Below are 23,524 nucleotides of genomic sequence, written 5' to 3'. Positions count from 1 at the left end.
CTCCCAGCCCAATTAACAGCTCACATTGTATGTTTCCGCCTGGCTTTGAGGTCCTCACATTTGACTTGGATGCTGGAGTGCTGGCCTTCATAATCTAGGGAGGATAAAAGAGTTCTGCTTTAAAAGTAGAGGGGACACTGCTTCCAGTGTGTGCAATGATCTGTTTCATGAAAGTGATCTGGGGAACCTCTCTTTAGATCCCCGATGCCTAATGAATACAGAAGATAAAGGTTGAAGCAGGAGGCCTTACTTATGACTATTTGCATTTCTCCTGGTATTTTGGTAGAAGTGACTCTTACTTACTTTCACCTACTGACGTACTGTGTTTTGGGGACTAAATCCAGGAACCCCAGGAACGCAAGTGCTATGCCATTGAACTGCATTTTCATCTGGGCCGTGGTTCCTTTGTAGGGACATTTTAAATAGGCTACTGCTCAGGTTGGTTATACAGGGGGAGTTGCATGTATGTGACAGTTGTCTGCCAGCTGTTGCGATGAGGCAGTGCACCCTGATGGCAAGCATCCCAGCACCAGCTGTTTAGCGTTGGGTCCCAGCCTCGGAAAGAGGACTGGCTCAGAAGGGAGTAAACGGTCCTGGGACAGCCTTCACGGTGACGGAACAGTGCTGCCCCTGGAAAAGGTCATGAACTTGCGGTACCTTTTATGGGGCCAACGCTGATTCTTTGCATTTCACGTTGGAAGGGGAAAGGGAGCTGGATTTCCATGATGAGAGGAGAAGAGAGTGAGGGTGAGGCTTCCTAATGTTTTTGGGATTGACGGATGGTAAGATTTACCGTGAAGAGTATTTTCTCGGCTGTAGAAATGAGTGCAGTTGCTGTCCCAGCTACAAGGGAAAGCTGTTCAGTAAGCCCTCTCACGTCCCCGCAACCCTTCATCCAGAGCAGGGTGCCTTGGAAGGGTGAGGGTGGCCTGTGGGGTTAGTGTGGGCCTTTCCTTCCCTCCCCTCGCTGTCTCTTGACTCTGCTCTTGCCCTTGGCACCATGGCACAGTGGTTGATTTTCAAACCTGAGCCTAGTTGCCTGACACCTCATTTTCTGATTTACATGTTTATTTACATGAACATTTTACTTGTTTACTGAGCATTTTGTGGATAGTATTATATGGAATCCCAACTACCCTAAGCAATCTAAGGTTGGTGAAGTGTGGGCAGAGCTCTCATTGTGAGACAAATTTAGAACCATCTTGGGGCTAGGGATGGAGTTCAGTTCCTTAGAGTACTTCCCCAGCATGCAAGAAGCACCAGGCCAATCTCCATCACCAGGAAAACCAGGCATAGTGGAGGTGGAGGCAGGAGGATCAGAAGTTCAAGGTCACCCTCAACTAAGTAGTGAGCTCAAGGCCTGTACTGTATGAGATCCTGCTTCAAAAACAGAGCACAAAGAGAAACCCTTGGTTCCAAGGTTTTACTTGGGTACCAGCTTTTCTATGGTGTGGGCAGGGGATGTGACCCTGCATGGAATGGAGGAGGGGTGGGTAGGGAATTTCCTGTTCTTTGCTTTTCAGAGGGTGAGAGGGGGAGGAGGTTCATTAAGGCTAGGCATTGATCAGAACACAGCTGTAGCTGCGGGAAGCCACTTGGTTTTGTGGCCAGCCTGGGGTTAGGACATTGTTCTCCATCTTTTGGTTTTCTCTGGTTGTGATGGAAACCTTTCAAAGTGCACTAGACTCTTATTGCCCGTTTGTTGGGACGAGCAGAGTGCTGTTCCAGTTGGTCTGCCATGACTTCGTGCAGCAGTTTCAAGTGTCTCATAGTCTGCACTGCAGAGTCTGAAGCGCGGAGCCCAGAGGCCAAGTTACTGGCTGAACCTGCTTACAGAATACCAAGTTGTTATTTGTCCGCTGTCCATCACTAAGTTTGTTCTTGAACCCACAGCCTTTCAGGACATCCGGTCTCACTTCAGGAAGATGAGAGGACTGGATTACATCCAAGGCTTTTCCACCTACATTGCAGACATGTCCGAGGTTGGGTTGGCTTTCTAGGATGTCAAGTGGATAAAATGTATTTACTAGAATGTGAGCTTCCTGAGGGCAGAGATCTTACGTCAGGTCCTGGGTCAGTGTTGCTTTGCTAGGCAGCACTGGCGAACATTTGTCATGCGAATGTTGAATTGTTTGTAGCTTTATGGTGCATCCAAGTGTCTTACCCCATGAAACCCTTCACACTGGCACTCCCGGCCCGGCTCTCTGAGAGCAGTGAAATGAACTCACTGCTGTTCCTATGCCAGAGCATACTTCCCCATCTCCTTGGCTCTCTGACCTGGTCTCCAGCCTGGAGAGTGCTTTGTGGCTTGGCAGGCTTTGGGAACTGAGCTGGCACTCAGTGGCTCTTGGAAAGGGCTCACCAGATCTCTCCACTGCCGCATAATCCCCATGACACAGGAGGCAGATTCGGGGTTTAGAGTTTCGGTAATTGCCAGTTGATAAGCTGTTATTTATAAAGTAAGATAAGCAAGATTCTCTTTCCACTTTTGAGGAGAGTGTTTAAAACTAATTTGCAATAGTGATTTAAACTCAGTGAGTGTTTTCTCCCGTTCTCCAGACTTTTCCATTTTGAATTCCGTGGATTCATTTCCTGGCAACATTTTCTTCTAGAACTTGAAGTTTTCTTCCCACCCCCTCCACCCCCACCCCTTTGTCTATTTTACCATAGATAGTTGCCCCTTGATGGGTACAAATGATGCTTCTGCATCCATACTTTCTCCTCACTAATAATGAAAGGATGGAGATAGCTTTGGTTGGAGCCCATGCAGGTGTGGTTATGTGCATAGAATCACCTTTCCCATGTTGCTGGGATAATTTTCTGGGTTCAGACTCCAGTTCAGACTACAGCATATGAACCCCATCTGAATCCATTACTCTTGCTCTTGGCTCTTAAATCTGTGGTTCTCAGCCAAGGAGCAGCTGTCTGGAGGCATTGATGACTGAGTTGTGAAGGAGAGGGAACACTGCTACTGCATCTAGCTGAGGAGGCCACGAAGGAGGTCAGGAACATAGCAGAATGTGGCATAGAGCAAGGTCATCTTCTACAACAATTAAAACCCCCACCCTTACCCCAGCATCAGTAATGCTGAACTCGAGGAAGCTTATTCTCAGTGTTCTACCTCTTAGGGAGGCCTGTTTTCTGTTGAACTGAGAGAAAGGTAAAGTTTGTTTACCTTTAACCTTAAGCCCTTTTTCCAATCAACTGGAATGCATAGTCATTATGGGCATATATCTATTAGGGCATACAATTAAAACCCACAGTAGATACCTGCAACCATGGACAAGTACCAACTTTACATATTATAACTGGAGCTTTCTCTCCCACCTGCCAATTCTCAAATAATCACAATGAGGCTTAATATCAATTACAAACTATTTGGCCTACTAACTCAGGTTTATTATTAACTAGCTCTTACAATTAAATTAGCCCATTTCTAATAGCTTATACCACGAGATTCAAGTCTTGTTACCTCACATCTTCTATGGGAGCTGGTGTTTCACCCAACTCTGCCTTCTTCCTCCCAGTAGTGTTTGGCTTTCCTGCCTAGCTATATTCTGCCCTGCCATAGGCCAAAGCAGCTTTATTCATCAATGAATAAAAGCAGCACATATTTGCAACATACAGAAGGGCATCCCACATCATCTCCCCTTTTCTCTTTAATTAAAAAGGAAGGTTTTAACTTTAACATTGTAAAATTACATATAACTAAACAAATATCAAGCAAGAATTATAGTTATAGTATTTAGTCTATTTGTTTTGGGCAAAATTAAAGAAAATAATCTATCATCTGTCCTATCTTTGTGAGTCTAAAGTTTCATTTCTAACTTATCTTTTATCATAACTGAGGAAAACAATAGTTATCTAGTCTTTAGCTCCATCAAAGACCTCAGAAGGCTTTAATACTACCTGAGTAAATAGGAAGTATATTGTAAGCAACTTCCAAAATTCTAGAAATAACAGAGATGTCAGGCTACTTGGACCATCACCCAGAGTTCTTTTATAATATTGGGACATCCATCTTCAGCCTATAGGTCTAGAACACCTGGCAGATTTTTCAGTGAAGCAGAAAATTTGAAGGGCTGTCCTGCATATTTTGGTAAAATTTGTCAGTCACTTCTGTGTCCTGCAGAATGTCTGGCAGACTCTTTCATGAAGCAGGAACCCTGAAGGACTGTCCTGCCTTGTTTTGGCAAGTTCAGCAGCCATTTTACTGTGGGTCCTGCATGTCCAGTTTGTACAGCATAACATCAAACAGTCCAGGCAAGAGCAGTTTCTTACCCAAATAACTAACCTTGCCACACTGAAAGCAAATTCCAAAAGGAGTTTCTTTGACGTCTATCATTATCTTGAAGTACTTGGTGCTCTCAGAAGCAGATGCCTCATGTCCAAAAAAATTCTAAGTTCTTAAAACAGTTTAAATGTTATATCCATAGGACTTTGAAGTGTTTGAAGATTACCTGTCCACTTGAAATATATCTTTGTATATCTAGAAAACTAAATAACAAGTCAATAAGTTTGACTATTATAGATATTATAGATGGCTACTAATTTGTATTTGTTAACTATTCATTACTTTTTAAAATGTGCTGCATAAACATAACATTTTAAACAAGAAAAGAAATATATACACATATACACAGTACAAAACAATTGACCTTAAATATGTATCAGTAAAACAAAATCTATAGCAATATAAATTATTTTGAGATTAACAGTTGTTTTTTATATCCTGTATTCCCCTGAATATAACAAACACCCATAACCTACCAAATAACAAAAGACCATCCATACCTCCCAGAGCTCTTGGAATGTGGATGTCGTTTTCTCCAAACTGCTAGGAATCTGTGGACGAAGTATATTTAGGATCCCTGAGAAAATCTGAGATAATAGCCAAGTTTTGGAAAGACCAGTTATAACCTTTGTTATAACACCTGTCAAGGCTCAGGAGGTCTCCCTTGATCAAAGTTGGTCCATCTTAACCTGGAAAGAGTTCATAGCCTCTTGCTCCTATGGAAACAGAAGCAGAACCTCTTCTCCAAAGCAATGCATCTTTTAAGGTGCAGAGAGGGTGAGCAGAGAAGGGGTGACTTGTTGGCCCCTTATTTTGTAGAGCAGTGAAGAAAAACTGCTTCTTCCATGCTTGCCCCTTCTAACTCCCATCTTCCTTCTAGAGAAAACCAAGGTTTGGCCAGTGTGATCTGTCCCGTTAGCACTTAAGCAAACAGGAAGTGGGGCGCAGTTCACCAACTGAAACCCTGGCTCTTTCCTTATCAGCTCTCTCACCTTAAGTTGCATCACGTCCCTGAGCCCTGGCCTCCGCTCTTTCACAGAGATGACAGCCATGGCAGCAGTAACCGTAATCGTCCCTTGCAGAGAGTAAGTGATTGGCAGGTGTTAGCTAATACAAATAAGTAAGCTTTGTCTGTGTGGGATAAATAACGTTCCTAATGCATGCCTGTGTGTTGAGTTCATGTTGTCACAGTCATTCTGTGAGTCTGGGACGAGTGGCAGCTGTAACTGAAGGACTAGCTACTGTTGTGACCATCCTACTTGAGCTTGAGTTGTTTGCTATCCTACATGTCAGCAGAAATGGATGCTAAATCTCTTAAGCTGTGCTTTAGCTAGGGTGATCTGAGGAGGTGGTAGGTTAACCCCCTTGTAGAAACACCCAACCATCTCATCTTTAGCTCACAAGCTTTTGCAAAGAGGGGAACAAAGGCTATTTATCATCCCAGAGCTTAGCCATGCTCCCCCTGGTCAGGTGACCACCATTCATACTTTCCCCTTCTCTTTCTGGCTGTCTAATGCCGCTATCTTGGTGGAGACCTCCAAATGCCGCGCACACTGCGCCCTCGTGTCTGCGCTCTGTGCACTGGCACCCAGTTCGCGAGCTTCGGGCAAGGGGCTGGAGGTTAAAATACACAGACACACACAGCCAGAGAGACAGCGACACGGGTCATCCTTGGATTTTCCAAGAATGCCCCTTTTATTGTGTTCAGGGGCAGATTATATAGAGATAGTCACGCCCCAGCCAAACCCACCAGAAACCACTCTCCTGCCAACAGGAACTCCTGAAGGTCTTGTGCTCAGAGCAGCTGTAGGCACTCAGATCAGGGGATTATAAGAAATTCAGGATCTGGGGTCTCACTGCTCCCAACAGTCTCAGGCATGTCTTGGACTACTGAGTCTGGCCAGTGTCTGCTGGTATCAACTCTGTGTCTCCCCAAGTGCTGCCTGGCCTGGAGAGTTAACCCAGAATCAATAGCTCATTAATGGTGTGTAAGTGTAGTGTCCTTCCTACAGTGTGGAATAGAAGAGTTCTCCATTCTCCATCTCCTGGCACATGGTACACACTATCTTTTTAACCCCATTTCAGTATTTTATAGGTGTTTGTAAAGGGCAGAGCCCAGCATGGACTATCCGGCATGCACTGCCCGGCATATATTACCCAGCATGCACCACCCGATACCATGGAGGCACTGGTACTCCTCTCCCTAACCCTTGTGCTATAGGATGAGCCCTGCATACACACACAGAGGGTGAGGAAGGTGAGCTGCAAAGTACTGGTCCAGGATTTCAGGTCCTAGGGCTGCCCAGTTTAAACTCTGACTTTCTAGTTTTCAGATCTGGGCTACACAAGTCCTTTCTATTATAATAAAAACAAGGTAGTATTCAGGAGTGTGAGGCGAGATTAAGATAGCGAGATCCAGAACACTATGCAGGAGCAGTAAAAGGGTTTGCAGCTGGGTGTGGCATAACTGAGGTGAGCAGATAAGAGAGAGACAGGCTCTGAGCTACTGCTGGTCAGTTGAAGCTCCCCCAGTAGACACGATTGTGTTTTCCTGCATTCTTTTGCTGGCAGTTACAATAGACTAAATTTTAAGTAGGTAAAGTCTATGTTCCTTTCCGTCTATTTATTTTGCCAATTTCAAAAAGGTGAACACCACAGACCTACCTGTAGGCAAGGAGTTAAACATGAGGTAGCCAAGAGAATCTACAGTTAGCTTTTGGTAAACTATGATAAGACTTAACTATCCACAGACAGCAAAAGAAAAAGGCTCGTGATAAAGTTCTAGCTGGTTATGTAAATGCATGAACAAAGGCAGCATAGTCTTAACAGCTAGCAGACCTATGTTGGCCATGGCGTTACATAGCAGCAAGTTAGAGATGTGTGGAAGAGGGCATCAGAGCATGGCCACTTCTCTAAGTAAGAGTGTGAACATGCATGATCATCTTTCTGCTTGAACCGGTAGGGTGTGTAGAACATGTGGGTCTCTATTGACTCAACTTCACTATGCTCAGAGAATTAATCAATCTTAATAAAATTTGCCACAGTCTCTTCCGAGTTTCCGCCCTAAGTCATGTTAAGAGCCCATAGACAAACATTTCAGCATACTCCCTCCCTACAGGAGCCAATGAACCTCTGTGGCAGCCCCTGTTGGGTCCCTCTGGGGGCTTTGCTTGCCTCCCCGAGCTGTTTTCTGCAACAGAACTTTGATCATTCTGCTTTTATTTTCTTTCTGTCTGCAGTAGAAGTTTCTTTTAAGTCTTATCCTTGACCATGACTTTCACTCCATGAGTTCGTGAGAAAAGGACCCAGAATGGAAGTTTTGTGTGATCATGAGCATTGGCACCCAAACCCTTGAGTTAAGCTTCATGCTCAAGGACCCCACCATCCCTGATCACCCCCACCTACTCCTGCTCCATTTCACAGCTACCTGCTGTGAGCTTCAGAACCTGAAAGAAGATTGAGCTGCAGAGAAGACTCTTGTGTGAGTTAGGTACCCCTGTATGTTTGCGTTAGCACCTACACAGAGACACTTCCTGCTGCGTTGCTATTTTCAGTTTGTACTGCTGGCGTGGACTTCCAGGAAATGAGGATATTGTGTTTTGACTTAATAGAAGCACCTGAAGCCACTCCCAATCCTAGCTCATGTTTCCTGGTACATTTCCTAATAGGCCTCCCATCAGTCCGTGGGATGATGACTTCCCAGGGCTGGTGGGCAAGGCCAGGAAGGGAGAGTGGAGATAGTATTCACTTTTTGTGGGATGTGTTTTGGTTTCTCCCTTGATACGGGGGGAGCCGTGAGAACAGCTGGCTTGACTTCATTTTGACCCTTTCCCAGGCAGGGACAAAGCACCTTTTACTTCTGAAAGCCTGCGTTGAGCATGCTCAGAAATGAGCTGGGCAGTGGGAGGACTCTAGGAGTGACACATTCCTCTTTGTGATTTGTTTGAGGGACAGAAGGCTCCTCAGAAGGGAAGAGAATCACTTAAGTACTTACTGTGTTCACACATTCATTTGCAGGAACATCTTCAAATCTCTTTGCTGTTCTAAAATATGTAGATTTCCCTTCCTCCCTCCTTTCTTCCCCTCCTTCCTTCCTTTGACAGGATCACATACAGCCCAGTGTGCATGTGCTACTCTTTAAAAAGAAAAGAAATACGACAACTTGTCACGTACTGTGCCACATGCCTGTAATCCTAGCACTTGGAAGGAGAATCCAGAGTACAAGACCTGCCTCAGATGCATAGAGTTTGAGGCCAACATGGACTTCATAAGACCCTGTCCCCAAACAAAGCAAAACAAAAGTAATACATACATAATAAAAGCTTGAGTGTTAAGAAGTAGATGTTTTTTTTTCCCGTCCCCATATCTAGGTCATTCTCCTGGGAGTCTGTTTATAACCTTGTGTCTCCCCACATGGCTGTATGTACCTCTCTGCACAGGTAGTTTATGTCAGCCAAGCGGACTGTGTTGGGGGGTGGGCCACACTCAAGCTCTCCAACCACGTGACTCAAACAACAATTCAGTGTAGTTTCCAGAGGCTAACAACTCCAGAGCAGGGTTTTGTCAGGCTGTCTTATAAATGGCCCCTTAGCATCTTCTCCCAGGACAGTCGCTGTGACTGTGTTCTCATCTCTCCCGATGAGGACACACACCACTGGGATAGGTACTGTTCCAGGGATGCTGCTCAAAAACATCAGCCTCTAAAGACCAAACAGAATCACATTTTCAGGTGCTGGAGCTCAGTACACGTGAACTTTGGAAGAGACACTATACAGAATGAGCAGGTTGTTTTTTTATATATTTAGGAATATACGTCTGTATATACAAACACACACATACGTACATACATAAAAATGTAACAACAATAATGAAATCAGAGGTCATGTTTTTTAAAGAGAGTAAGGAGTGTTGGGGGAGGGAGAGGCAAGGAAAGAATGAAATGATGTAATTATATTCTCCAAAAAATAAAAGAAGTAAGATAAAAATTATAGTGCTCTGTGATATAATGCTACTAAGAAATTCAAGAGTTTAGCATGTGGTTTGTGAGTTCGGCCCCAGGGATTGGGAGTGCTGGTGTGTAGCAATGAGGCGAGCAGGCCTGCTCTTTCGTCCCACCCGGCTCCCGTCCTTCTAGCTTAGCCCCAGAAATAATAACACAGAAATCGTATTCATTTAAATCCTTTTTTTTTTTTTTTTTTTTGGTTTTTCGAGACAGGGTTTCTCTGTGGTTTTGGAGCCTGTCCTGGAACTAGCTCTTGTAGACCATGCTGGTCTCGAACTCACAGAGATCCACCTGCCTCTGCCTCCCGAGTGCTGGGATTAAAGGCGTGCACCACCACCGCCCGGCTAGAAATCGTATTCATTTAAACACTGCCTGGCCCATTAGTTCCAGCCTCTTATTGGCTAACTCTCACATCTTGCTTTAACCCATTTTTATTAATGTGTGTAGCACCATGAGGTGGTGTCTTACCGGGAAGATTCTAACCTACGTCCATCTTGGGCTGGAGCTTCATGGCATCTGCCTGACTCTGCTTTCTTCCTCCCAGAATTCTGTTCTGTCTACTCCACCCACCTAAGGGCTGGCCTATCACAAGCCCAAGGCAGTTTATTAACCAATGAAAGTAACACATAGACAGATGACCCTCCTACATCACTAGTGCTTTTGGCTTGAGGAGTTTGCCACTCACATGGCTTCATCACTGGACATTACTCCTTCAGCATCCATTGCTGAGGAAGAATGGACATCACTGCTTTGTTCATTTTTTATTTTTAAACAAAAGGCTTTAAAAGAGTGATTTTAAGCTCACAGCAAAACTGAGTAGAGAACACAGAAACATTTCACACACACCCTGTCACCACAGAAGTTCATCTTCCCAGAGCTGACGAGCATCCTTCCAGGATCAGCTTCTCCAGTGACATCAGACTCTTCCCATGATCACCCTCCCTCACAGCATCCCCAGCACAGTGGCTCTTTTGTTTTCTCTGATGACTCTATCTCCTCTTTGCCTCCCAAATCCCTACTCAGTCTTGGTGCTGCAAACCCTACAGATATTTGTTTTATAAGCCTGACTTGTTTGGCAAAGGCTTATGCTCTCTAGAGACACACACAGTACACTAGCTTTTCTCTTCAAGCTTGTGACAGTTTGGAGTTGGACCAGCCAAGGTTTGTCTGAGGTAAAGAACAGGACGAGTAAGCTCTGTTCTCCAAAACTGTGGCCAGTCAGCACAGGTGGAGTACAGTTTCCTGGAATTGTACTCTTCCTTTCACAGACACGGTTTGCAGTTTCCCCCTGGTGCATTTGTCAGAATTCAGCTTAAGGCCATGCATGTATTCCTTTGTTTATTGGTTTGGTTTGCTCTGAAGAGTGACTCTTGGTTTAGCAGAGAAAGGCTACTGTTGAATTGCAATATTTTTTAGAATTTTTGTTCAATATGTACATATGAATGTACATATGTCTGGGTTTTGGCAATACTATGTTTAGACCAATTGTGCTGCATCTGCTAGGCAAACTCTACCACTGGGCCGTCGCTCTGTAAGTAAAGAGAAGCGTTTGACAAATACGGCGCATACATTGGTGCATGGCTTTAGTGACAGTGTAGGACGGAACCGCTTGCATCATTGCAGTGTCTTCCATAATCGTGTCCTTTCTGTCACTATTTATTTATTTATTTTCCTTTCTGTGGAGATAGTGCGCTTAGCTATTGACTCTGCTCTGGTATAGTTCTACTATTAGTTTGAAGCTTTCTAGCTAGTTCTAAAACACCCAGGATGACCAACCTGTAATGGGAAGAGGCTTACTGGGCTCAGCGTTTTAGAATGTGATTGGATGTCCCTGCTGCTGTGGGATGACAAGTAGTGCCTCATTAGGGGAGCATACAGCAAACAGAGGGAGCCAGGGCCTCTCAGCTGCTTTTCTTTTCTTATTTGGGGCATATTGTTCTAGACCAGGCTGTAAATAGAAGGCTTTTTTCCATCCCACTGGTCCTCCTTGATCAGTTTCTCTATGCCAATATGTTCCCAAATAACCACTCAGAAGCTTAATATCAGTTACAGTTGTCTGGCCAGTGACTTAGGCTATTTCTGGCTAGCTCTCTCTGTAAATTAACCCACTTCTATTAGTTTATATTTTACCATAAGGCTTGTGGCCTGTTACCTCATATCTTATTTCTTGGGTGGCTGCATGTTGTCTTACCGACTTCACCTACTCTCTCTCTATCTTTGTTTGGATTCTCCACGTAACTGTCCTCGGCTAATTGACTGAAATAGCTTTATTCATCAACCAATAAAAGCAACACATATGCAGAAGAACATCCCAAATCATCTCCCCTTTTCTGTCTAATTAAAAAGGAAAGTTTTAACTTTAACAAGGTAAAATTACATATAACAAAATAGTTATTAAGCAAGAATTACAGTTACAACATTTAGTCTATTTGTATTAGGCAAAATTAAAGAAGATACTTTATCATATATTCTTTGTGAGTCTAAGATTTAAATCTAATTTATCTTTTATTATAACTAAGGAGAACTGTAATCAATAGGTTCTCATCTTCTGTGGAAACAAAAGAAGAACTTTTTCCCCAAAGTTCTTAGTCTATCCTTAGACTTAAATTTTGAAGTTAAGATACCTTTAAAATTTATATGTTGGTTTAGCTTACCAGACACCAGAATCAATGTCTCTCTGCAGTCAAAAAATTTAAAGAAAACACAATAGTGCACATAATTTAGACTCTTTGTGTATTTTCTATCTTTACATGGCTTAATATATATATTTTATACTATTTTTAAGGATTTTTAAATTATTTTAATCTGACTATTATCCTCCTCCTCCTCCTCTTCCTCTTCTTTTCCTCTTCTTCTACTTCTTCTTCTCCTTCTCCTTCTTCTGATCCTATGCATATTTTATCAAACACATTGTGACACATTTATAGGTCTTTATCTGAAATCTGTCCTATTGTGTATCTATAATCCTTTTCTGTCAGGAGCATTTTAAATATGATAAGAGAGCATGGGTAAGACTACAGCCATGGCTTTGACTGTTGGCCCTGTGCTTAGCCCTCTAAGATGGCGGAAACACGCTCACCACCAGTGTCGGGACCACTGGGTGAGAGCCGCACTCACCTCCCAACTCTGGGGAGCAGTATATAGCACATAAACCTTTTTCATCTGAGTAAAAGGCTAAATCTGCCATGCAGCACATGGCTGTGTTCTCAAGTCTCAGGCTGTGCTATCAAGCCTGCACATAGCAGCTGGAAGAAGCCTCTTTGTACTGCGGCCAGTGAGAGAGGGAGTGTGCCATGTTTAGCTGAGGCCCGCTGCTACCAGCGGACATGGTTCTGTACTGTGACCTGCAATGAGAGACATGAATTAGGAAGCCATTCTTGGCTCCATTTTAGAACCTTTTTAAAAGCTCTCTCGGGTTTATGTGGAAATTCCTTGGGCATCATATGTAAACAGAAGGCTCTTCTCTGTTCCACTGGTCCCCCTGGACTGGTTTCTCTCTGTTCCCAAATAATTACTCAGACGCTTAATATCTGGCCAGTGAATTAGGCTATTCCTGGCTAGCTATCTCTAAAATTAACCCATTTCTATTAGTTTATATTTTACCATGAGGCTATGGCTTATTACCTCATATCTTACTTCTTGGGTGGCTATATGGTGTTTTCCCGACTCTGCCGACTCTCTCTGTATCTTTGTTTGGACTTCCTGCCTAGCTTTACTCTGCTAAGCCATTGGCCAAAACAGCTTTATTCATCAACCAATAAAAGCAACAATGTACAGAAGGATGTCTCACATCACCAGTCTTTTACTATGTGATCATTAAGTGATGCTTAAGGCTCCAACTATAGAAAACTGCTTCTAAAGGAGTTTTATGGGTTAAGTATTTATTATCACCTTTGAACTTGGAGTACAGCAAATCTGGTTATCTGAGACAATGTGACTTAATCAAAAGCTAGGAAAGAAGAGGGAGAGCCTAGAGAATCCAGTTAGTTTGGGAGCAGAGGGGAAGAACACATTGGGTTCAGTCCTAGCACATTATGTGTATGCCTATAATCCCAGCACGTGGGAGGAGCCTGAGGCCCAAACAAAATACAAACAGAAAGATGAATGAATTGTAAAGAAAATGGAAGTGTGGCTGGTAAAAAACGCTCGCACGCGCGCGCGCGCGCGCGCACACACACACACACACACGCAGCAGCAGTAGTACCGCAACGCTACCTGTTGGCTCAGCCTAAGGAGAATTGATTCTTTTATAGTGATGACCTAGGTTTATGAGCCTTTTGAGTAAGATGTGCGGAAAGTAGAATGTAAGGCGCATAGAAGACATTAGCAAGAATTTGAAGTGATGTTACAGCGCAGAGAGACAGAGGCTCTAACGCTGGAGCCTTCACGACATAAGGGAGGTAGCCTGAGTTGTGACCCGACTTCTGGGATCCACCATAGCATCATAATTTGCTCTCCTAACTACATACCTGTTGATTAGTCTCATTGTGCATGGTGTTTACAATGTACTCTTGTGACTGGTGTTTGTGTTGAAGCTTTGCAAAGTCCCAAACTTCCTTCTAGATCATTGTCAAGAAATTGAATTATTAGGGTGTAAGTCTGGTATAGAACAGTGTTCATACTCACATGTTCAGATGTAATTTGCAGTTTTTGTAATTCCTTTCAGAGAAGCCCTGTTGGGTAACAGCTCCTCCCTCAAGTCAAATGCACCTGGGAGGCTTCCCACAGCAGTGTATAAGGGTCGCATAGCTTATGTCCTGTTACCATTGTTACTTTATAAGTGAGTATACTGAGTCTTGAAGGAGTAAGTGGCTTTATCTCTAGGTGGCAGAGCCTAACCTCCTCCTAGAGACTGACTTTTAGCCTGAACTGCTGTCCACCACCCTGCTGCCTTGTGTCTTATCAAAGACCTAGTCTTCCAAATAATGGGGAACAGAGAGGACGTTGAATTGGAAAAGTACTGACTCTACAAGCCCAAGAAACTGGTTTGATTGCTAGGTCCCACGTAACAAAGTGGGTGTGGCAGCCCACCTCTATGATCCCAGCACTGAGGAGGCTGGAACATTTGCTGGCCAGCTCATTGAGCTGAAGTGATGAGACCCATATTCAGTGTAGGACTCTGTCTTGAAAAATAAAGTGGATACATGGCTGAGGAGTGACACCCTGTATAGACTTCTAGCCTCCACATACATGTACAAGTATGTGCCATCCACAGGGTCATGTGGCCCAAGTGAAAGCCTTGTGTACTATTAGTGGTACAGCAGGAGATCTGAGCTCTCTGAGCTCATCTGTCACTCATTAGCTTAGAAAGATTGCCCTGCTGGGGCACGAGGCTGAGAAACAGCACATGTGGAAGAGGTACCTACGAACTTGTCTTTGGGGTTTCGAGTTGCAGGCTCCCCTCTACAAGCACATCCATGTCCTCCCAACATGTTCCTAGGTGGCAGTTTGTGTTATGGATTTTGTCTTTTGATGGTTGGGTCCAGCTTCTTGTTTCTCATGTCTTCCTTCCCATGTACTCTTTTCATGTAGCACCTTTTCTAGTTCTTAGCTGCTGTTTTTGCTTTTAGCTGATCCTAGAAACCTTTGTTTTCTCTTAAGTGTAATAATGACTATGTACTTCTGAGGAAGTCCCTTTCCTGCTTATTCCTGGTTATCTCCCAAGCCATTAGTGCTCATCTTTCCAGACAGACTGCTTCTAGCCAAAGCTCTGCCACACACTCTTCTTGTGTCCTGTGGTCATGATGACCGAGAGAGCAGTCATCCTTTAGCCTGGAAGGTCCACCATCCGAAAACTAGGGCAAATGTTTGTAAAGCAGTGGGCCTGTATGGGATGCCAGCTGGTTCTCCTGTAATTTAGTTCAGACTGGCACTACCAAGGTTTGGGTATATAGTTTCACAAAATTGTCCCAACTTCTCAGGCCACTCATAATCTGAACATCCCGTAGCCTATCTGATTGGGTATAAGCCTGAGTTCCTACCCTTTCCTTCTAGGGTTCAGTAATTTTCTGAACCTCTCACAGAGTTTAGGAAAAACTCTGTACTTATTTTTCCCTGCTTACCATAAATGTTAAAAATACACAGCCAGATGTACAGGGCGAGGAGCCCCAGAAGTGTGAACCCCAGTAGTATCTGTTTCCACAGTGATGGGACACATCTCCAGTGCACATGGATACTTTTATTGACACAGATGTTTTGAATCCACTGGTGAGGGTTTTTGTAGAGATGTCAGTGTGTATCACAACTGCTTCAATCATCAACCATGGATCATTTAACTCAGTCACCCCTTCTCTCCCTGAGAGGAGAGAGTGGGGAGCTGTGATTTCAAATCTTCAGTGTCATGTGGTTGACTTCTGACAGCCAGGTCCTGAAATGACTGGGAAGAGGGGCTCACCAAGAGTCGTGCTGTTGAGCATAGACTCAGGTGTGGCTTAACGGGGTTTATTAATAACAAGATACTTCTCATTCACCCTTGAAATTCCAGCGATTTCAGAGCCTCACGTTCCATGACCCTGAAGAACAGTCTTGTGTTTCTTGCTAAGTCACAAGGACACACTCTGAGAGGATGTTTGTGTCTTCCCTAGCTGGCCTGCTGTTGCGGTTCTGCTGGATGCTCCCTCTGCTGCGGCTGCTGCCCTAAGATCCGGCAGTCTCGGACCACCCGCTTCATGTATCTACTCTACTTCCTCCTGGTCATCGGCCTCTGCTGTGTGATGATGTCATCCTCCGTGACTAAGCAGATGAAGGAGCATGTAAGTTTGTGGTTCTTGATGGAGTTGTATGAGAAACACGATTTAGAGTACTGGGTTCCATACCATTGTAATTTAGGTTTGTTACATGCCTGTTGCTGAGATAAAACATCACGACCAAGGCAACTTATAGAAGGAAGTGCTTATTTAGCTTATGGTTCCAAAGGGACATGGGTTTATTTAGGTGGGTTGGCGAGGCAGCACATGGTAGGCATGGCCGCAGGAAGTTGAAAACTCACAGTTTGAACCGTAGCACACACAAAGCAGAGATAGAATGGAAGTTGGCAAGGCTTTTTAATTAGCTCGTGGCCCCCTCTTTCCTCATGACATACTTCTTCAGTAAGGCTGCACCACCTAAATCTCCTCCCAAACAACACCACCAACCAACTGGAGACCAAGTATCCAAATGCCTGAGGCTGTGGAGGACACTTCTTGTGCAAACCACTTTACTTGGTCTCTGAACTGTCTCAGAACTTGTCCACTGCTTCAGGCCAAGCAGGCAAGCCATTCAACAGCTTGATCTTTAATTAATCAATCGATTAATGTTTGGTATGATGTCTAGGTATATCTGTGGATGTGATGAGGTATGTTGTGTGTCTGAGCACTCATGGCAATCAGAGGAGAGAGCACCAGGTGCTCTACTCTCATTCTCTGCCTTGTTTCTTTGAGGCCGGGTCTCTCACTGAACCTAGAGCTGGGTTGGTGGTTGGAGACCAGCAAGCCTCAGTGAGTCTTCCCCATCCCTGCAGTGCTGGGGTTATAAGCATGGGTAGGCACGCTCAGCTTTTTACATAGGTGCTAGGATCCAGCTTGGGCAGCAAGTACTTAGTGACTGGGCCATCTTTCCAGCCCCTGGTAGCTTTGTCCTTAGTGGTAGGATAGGCATAGTTGAATGCTGTTGGTAGAGAACGTTGATGTCAGAGGATTGTGCTTGGTCTCTGTTTTGTTTAGCTGTTTCTGATAAACACAGTTTTTGCTTGTAGAACTCTGCCCATCTCTGTCATAGGGATGACTGCCAGTGTTTCAAGTCACAGCTTGTTATGAAGACGTAATTTAGGCTGATGGAAAGGATGATATAGCGTAGACAGTCCCATAGATACCAGGAAGTGGTTTTTGTGGTTTTTAGCTTTTCTAGACGGACCACTTGGACGGCGTTGCCTCTAGGACTTAGGGCAAGAGGTCAGCCGTTTCTTGGGCAGTCTACTCAGGGATGCCTGGAGTGTGACGTTCATGGAGACAGATGTGGAACCTTTTCCTGTTTCTCCATACAGGCCTCTTGATGAGCTGTATCAGAGTGCAGCGTGCTGTGGTCACAAGAAACCCAATAAACAACACAATTCTTCCTGTCCTAGGTTCTGGGGGAGAAAAGGGAGACTAAAATGTCCGCAAGTATGGTCCAGATACCATGTTCATTACTCAACAAGGCAGGTGAACTCATGCAGCTTGAGTTTGCAGGGAGGTGGGCTTTCTCCTGAGCTCCTAAGCCAGCAGCTCGCTCACCCGTGCTCCGTTGGCATGGTGCTAGGGCTCACTAGCCAGGAAGAGAGGGCAGCAGCGTGTTGAAGGCAGCTCTCATCCCAGGGGAAGTGGTGGATGAAAGCGGAGCTGTCGAGGCCCATTTCCCTCTCGAACATCACTCAGCCCTTTATCCTCACAGGCAGTGGGGAGGGAGAGAAGCCGAGTCTATAATGGAGCTGCATCTCTTCTGTGGTGATGATAGCCTCAGCTGGGGCAGCTCCTAAGCAAACTGAGCCCCAATCCTGTGCTATACTGTGGCCAATTAGTGGCACTCTGTTTTAAAACAATCATTTCCCTTCTCTTTATGCTGGGGATCAACCCAGAGTCAGGCATGAACTAGGCGATCTCTCCACTGACCTACACCCCAGCCCCACGACATTTTCTTCAAAGCTCTTGGTCTATTTTTATCCTGTTTATCCTTTAGTTAGGATAGGCCTATTGGAGCTTCCTGTTGGCTGACACATGTCTAATGTAGCCATATGGTTTTGATTAGAATGTGCTACTGTAGAGCCTCCAGTGAAGGCGCCCCAGTGGGCGACATGGTATGCTTAGATGAGGTGCAGTTTGTCTCTCAGAAGAAAAGATGTGAACTTTTCTAAGGCCTAAAACAAGGTAAATAGGTTCTGTGTAAAAGTTTGGAGGTAGAAACGAAGGGTTTGGCTACCTTGAGGAGGCTCTGCCAGATTTGCTTTGTGCTGTTGATATATTTACCACCCAGCCCTACTAGCATCATGCTTTAACTTGGTGTGTTTGGGGAAAGAAGTTTGGGCCTACGGGGCCTGGAAATATGGCTCAGCACATACTGCACTTACAGAGGACTGAATTTGGTTCCCAGAACCCTCCTCATACAGCTCTCACCTGCCTATGGCTCCATCTCCATGGGATCTGGCACCCTCTCTGCTTCTGCAGGCACCTGCATTCACATGCATGCCTGCTTGCGCGTGCGGGGTGTGTGTGTGTGTGTGTGTGTGTGTGTATACACAATATACAATGTATATATTTTAAAATTAAAACTTTTTAAATTAAAAAAGTTTTAAGAGCTACAAGGCTAGAAGGATAGATTTTAACTCTTTTGCTGAGGGTCTGCTTAATCTTCCCTTTAAATTCATGCATTTGAAAAGAACCTCAAAAAGGCTCAGTGAACCTCTATCGTTGAGTTACACCCCAGCACGCCATTTCCTACGTTTATTTTTCTAGTAGTGCGATGCTCTCTTCTTAAGTTCCGCTCCTGAGCAGCTGCTTGATGACCTGCCGTGGTCCTGTGGTAAGAAGTCGGTATCTTAGCCAGCTGCCATGTGAGCCCTGCTCTTAAGCTTTCGGTGCAAGTAGAATGAAAGCCTTAGGTCCACGAAAACCTGTAACTCTGCCAGTATGTGACATCTCTTGGAGCGAAGCACTGCAATTGCAATTGTATGGGTGGTGTAGAAGCCCAAGGTGTGTACTTCAGGCATAAATTTTATAAAACACACCTGATTCCTGTTCGGGTATCCTGCTCCAACTCCGTGCAGTACCCACTAGCAACTCCATCTGCTATCTCTGCTTCCTGACAGAACCTTCAACAGGAAAATGTTGCCTGGTGTTGCCCAGGGAGGCTGCATGGAGGAAGTAGCATATATAAGGAAAAGTATTTTAAGAGCTGCTTTTTATAGGCTACTACCATAATGCCATTTTAGTTTGAACATTTTACCTGTGTCTTCATTCTTTTTCACCACTGCCCTTGCCCGTACAGCAGGTGCTGTCGACATCCCGTTCTACAGGGAGGAAGCAATGAGTCTGGTTTTAACAGCCCCGGAGAGGTAGAGTTGGGGTTTGAACTGTGTGAATATGTGCTTAGCTACTGCGCTGTCTAGCTGGGAAGGCAGAGAAGAGCAAGGACAAGAGAAACAGGAAAAAGACCGTGGGTCACATGACCAGAGCCCACAGGTCCATGGGTAAAGGAGGAGCCATTGTAGATACCCAAGCAGAGGTGATCATCATGGAACAGGGAGAGCCTGGGGGACGTGAGCACACTGGGGTGACTTGGGATCAGAGATCAGATGGAGTGGGGGAGGTGCAACTCTGGAGCCTTTCTCTGAATATACCTATTTAAAACTGGCTTGGCCAGGCTTCCCACATAGGGAGTGAGGTCACTCTGAGTGGAATAAATCCTTTTCCCTTCAGGGGACAGCTATCTGGCCACAAAGTCAGCTTTTTTGGTGTGCTAGAATCAGGTTGACCTCGTGCCCAGGCGGCACTTGAGGGTGGGTCCTGAAAGGTCTCCTTGTAGTGCACAGGCTGGTCCCCTGCGGGTCCTTGCCTGCCCTTTGTTGGCCTGTGGGAGTTCGAGAGGTGGGAGTGGCAGAGGAAAAAGAACTGCAAACTTGTGGCCTGCACGGGGTGTGTCTTGTGCTGTGTTCCTTGGAGACCCTCCATATTCTGTGGTGTTACCAACTTATGCTGAAAACAAGCATAGAACCCTCTCACCTCGGGAGGACACTAGTCAGAGTCGACCATTTTCCAAGTCACTACCACTCAGAACTGCCCAGACTTTCCTCTGGGAAATAATGTGCAAAATAAAATGTTTGCAGAGAGATTGGAAGGCACAGACAAGCATAATGCCATCTAAAAATGAATAAAGAACAATAGAAAGACAATAAAGATCATAGTAGATGCTTCACAGCAAAATGAATACTTCTTTACAATTCAAATCTAAAACAAATGTATTACAGTGTCATGTTCCACATGCCATATACCAAACAAATGAGTTCCCAACACTGTTTATCATGTATTTGGGTTTTAAAATGTTGTAATTCACCATGTCAGACATCTCCCCCAATCAGAGCAGTGCAGTACCAAGTGGAATACAGGGAGAATGTGGACCTAAGACGTAAGATTGGAGCCCTGAAGGCTCTTCCCACATCGGCCAGTGAGCACACAAGAACCTTCCTTTGTTCTCCCTTCCAAATGACTAGCTTCTGGGGCTCTGAGCTGTCACCTTTATCTCCAAACCAGGCAGGCAGATCTGGAGCCCTGTTCTCTCACCTGCTTCTCCTCTTGTGATCCACATTTTGAAGTCCACGAAAGCCACCAGGCATCAACCAGCCCAAGTTCTGTACTTGCTTAAACACCACAGTGACTGGGAAGAACAGCCTGCTTAAAATGGCTCCTATATTCTGACACAGGAAAAAATGCTCCAAGAAGGGAGAAACCACATGCTGTGGCTCAACATACAAGAGACCTTTCTCTGAGCCAGCGGTCTCATGGGAAGAGGGGTTTCCCTCATGCAAAAGCAGGGCAAAGCTGCCTCAGCACCTCTTCCAAGCTCCTTCTCACGAAGATATACAGGCAGCATTCTGAAACCAGAAAGAACCTACTGTTCTCAGCCCACACACCACAGGCCATGTGACCCTGATAGGGCCCTCCTAAGAGCTAGAGTGCAGGGTGGGAGGCAGAGACACACCCCAGCAGGCCACAATAAAGCAGTGTCTTGTCCTCTTCCCCTGGCCTTGGTGAAAGCACTTAGGCTGACGTTGGCTCTCCCTGCTCTGACTCCTGGCCAAGGCCACATTCAGACAGAAGCATGGACAAATGCCTGGAAATTTTGGCCAGGTGTATAGATTAGCTTTTCTTTGGTTGGGAAGTTCCCTTGTTGTCTGCCTTGAGAGAAGCTGTCATGCTGCAGGGAGACCCCAACCCTGGATTATGCCTTTATCTCAGAGTTCATGATAAGTTTAGCAACTCTTGGAATAGGGTTGTATTTCTGATGGAGTCGTAAATGTCAAAATGGACACCTCCTAAACCATGAGCTAAACAAATTCTGTTTTCTTTAAAATAATTACCTTGTATTAGGTATTTTATTATAATAATAGCTAATGGACTAATACATACTTGTACTTTTTTTTGTGTCTGGTGTCTTTTACTTAGCATGTTTTTAAAGGTATGTTGTAGCAAATGTTAGTACTTCGGCCGAATAGTATTCTACTTTATGAATACTCCATATTTTATTTGTCTATTCCTCAGTTGATGAACACTTACGTTATTTGTACTTTTTGACTCTTAATGTTAATGTCACCATTTTTGTGTGAATAATTATTTTCTGGGTATATACAGTAGAATTTCTGTACTAGATGAAAATACCTTGCTTAATCTTTGAGGAGCTGCTATACTGTTTTCCAAAGTAATTACACCATTAGCACCCCTACCATCATGAGAAGCATTCATAGTAATAATGTGTAAAGGTTCATGTTTCTTGTGCCCTTGCCAACCCTTATTGTTATCCTTTCTGTCTCCCATCCTGGTGTTTTTGTGGTGTCTTGAACGCTACCCTGACCACTATGGTTCCCCTGGGGCAGCTCATTCATCTCTGCCTCTGGCTATCTTCTATGAAGAATTGAGGGTAGAGGTACCTTCTCTCAGAACAGAACTGGGGACATTCTTAGCTTCTTCCTTCTCTTCCCTTTGTCCAGTACTGACCACAGACAGTACTGATCATGGACAGGCCATGGAAATTTGTTTGTGCTGTGCGTTCTACTCAGTCACAAATGAGTTGGCCACACTGGACTTTTGCTCTCAGCCTTCCTTCTCCAGATAATTGATCCCACGGTGAGGACACCCTTGCTACTAGTTCCCCATTGGAGTCACCCATGGCCTTAACTGTCAGCCGCAGAGGCTCCGTCGCTTGGGTTTTGAAGAGGCTTCCTAAGTACAGCATCTAATTGTCTAGTTAGTTTGAATGACATGTTGCACTACTTTGGTGGTTCTTAGAGTTGACAGTGCCGTGTAATATACTTAAGACTGCAGATTGGCAGATAAGCTGCTTCCTTTCCTGTCATCAGCACGAAGAACTAAGAGGGCTATAATGACATGATTGTCATGTTGTGTGTGGCTTGCCTTCCTGGGCTAGTCTCTGTGATCCTATGAACTAAGATCTGCAGCAAAGGCATCTAATTAAAGAACACGGCTCACATCTATGAGAGGGGATGGTAAACAGGGCTCTGTTAAGTGTTACACAGAGGAAACAGGCTTGCTTTTTAAAGGGTATAGTTTGAATCAGTTGGTAGAAGAATAAAGGAGATTGGAAAATGGAAGAAACCTAAGGGATTATTTTACCCATCTAGTTGTCTGACAGATGACATGGCCCATGAAGTGAAGTGTCTTGTCCAAGGCTGAAAACACTAGTTACAGCAGAGACTGAAATTCAGGGTCCTGGGTATTTGGCCAGTGATTTCTTGCTCTTATAACTAGGTTTGCTTGTTAGCCAGATAACCTGCAAAACTCGCAGAAACAGCATTCCTAGCCTAAAGCAAGCCTCGCTTCCCATGTCTCCTAAACACTCTGGATACGGGACAGGGAGAAGGAGCCTATCTAGGAGATGACATCCATTTAGTAAGCAGAGCTTTCCTTGACTCCTGGGTGTTCTCTGGACACGATGGCAGGAAGAAATATCTGGTGACCTTCTGGAAAGGTCACCTTCCCAGCTGCCTCCTTCCCTGCCTACAGCCAAAAGCTGGGCTCAGAGAAGGGCTGTTGGTCTGAAGTGGAGTAGCCACAAAAGAAGTGCTCTTTTGGTGCTGCTCGGAAAGTGGACCTGCCCTCAGGGTGTGCTCGTGTGTCTGTCTTTTTAAAGCAAGCAAACAGCACTGGTGAAGAATACTTCGCTTTGCAAGACACCATGTGGTTTGCTTGGCTCAGAATGGCAGGGGTCCATGCTAAAGTACAAATGTCTGGCTCTAATTGTGAACGTGGTTTCTATTGGTTGGGTGTTCAGAGTGCTGGAATCCAGGCTCTGGGGATGTTTGAGTCAAAACCCCAGGCAGAGCTCTTCATTCTCAGAAACTGCCTGTTAGTTTTTTAAATCTTTATTATTATTATTTATTTGTGTGTGTGTGTGTGTGTGTGTGTGTGTGTGTGCGCGTGCGTGCGTTAGAATAATATCAAATAAAGAGAAATCCTGCTAGTTCTTTGATTCTGGAGAATTTTCAA

General features: G+C 44.7%; 1 protein-coding gene across 1 annotated transcript in view; it reads left to right on the top strand.

Annotated features, from left to right (window-relative positions):
• Window positions 1-23,524, top strand: part of Serinc5 (serine incorporator 5) — a 93,854-nt gene that overhangs the window by 29,508 nt on the left and 40,822 nt on the right. The window contains exon 2 of the mRNA XM_041663391.1: window positions 15,881-16,048. Coding sequence (XP_041519325.1) covers window positions 15,881-16,048 — 168 coding nt within the window. The remainder of the gene's footprint in view (window positions 1-15,880; window positions 16,049-23,524) is intronic.

This window comes from Microtus oregoni, unplaced genomic scaffold, assembly GCF_018167655.1.
Source record: "Microtus oregoni isolate MIOR12 unplaced genomic scaffold, Mior012 000014F_ref0000157, whole genome shotgun sequence".
In the NCBI taxonomy this organism is placed as follows: Eukaryota; Metazoa; Chordata; class Mammalia; order Rodentia; family Cricetidae; genus Microtus; species Microtus oregoni.
The sequence above is the reverse complement of the archived record's forward strand: the minus strand, read 5'-3'. Positions and strand labels throughout refer to the sequence as shown.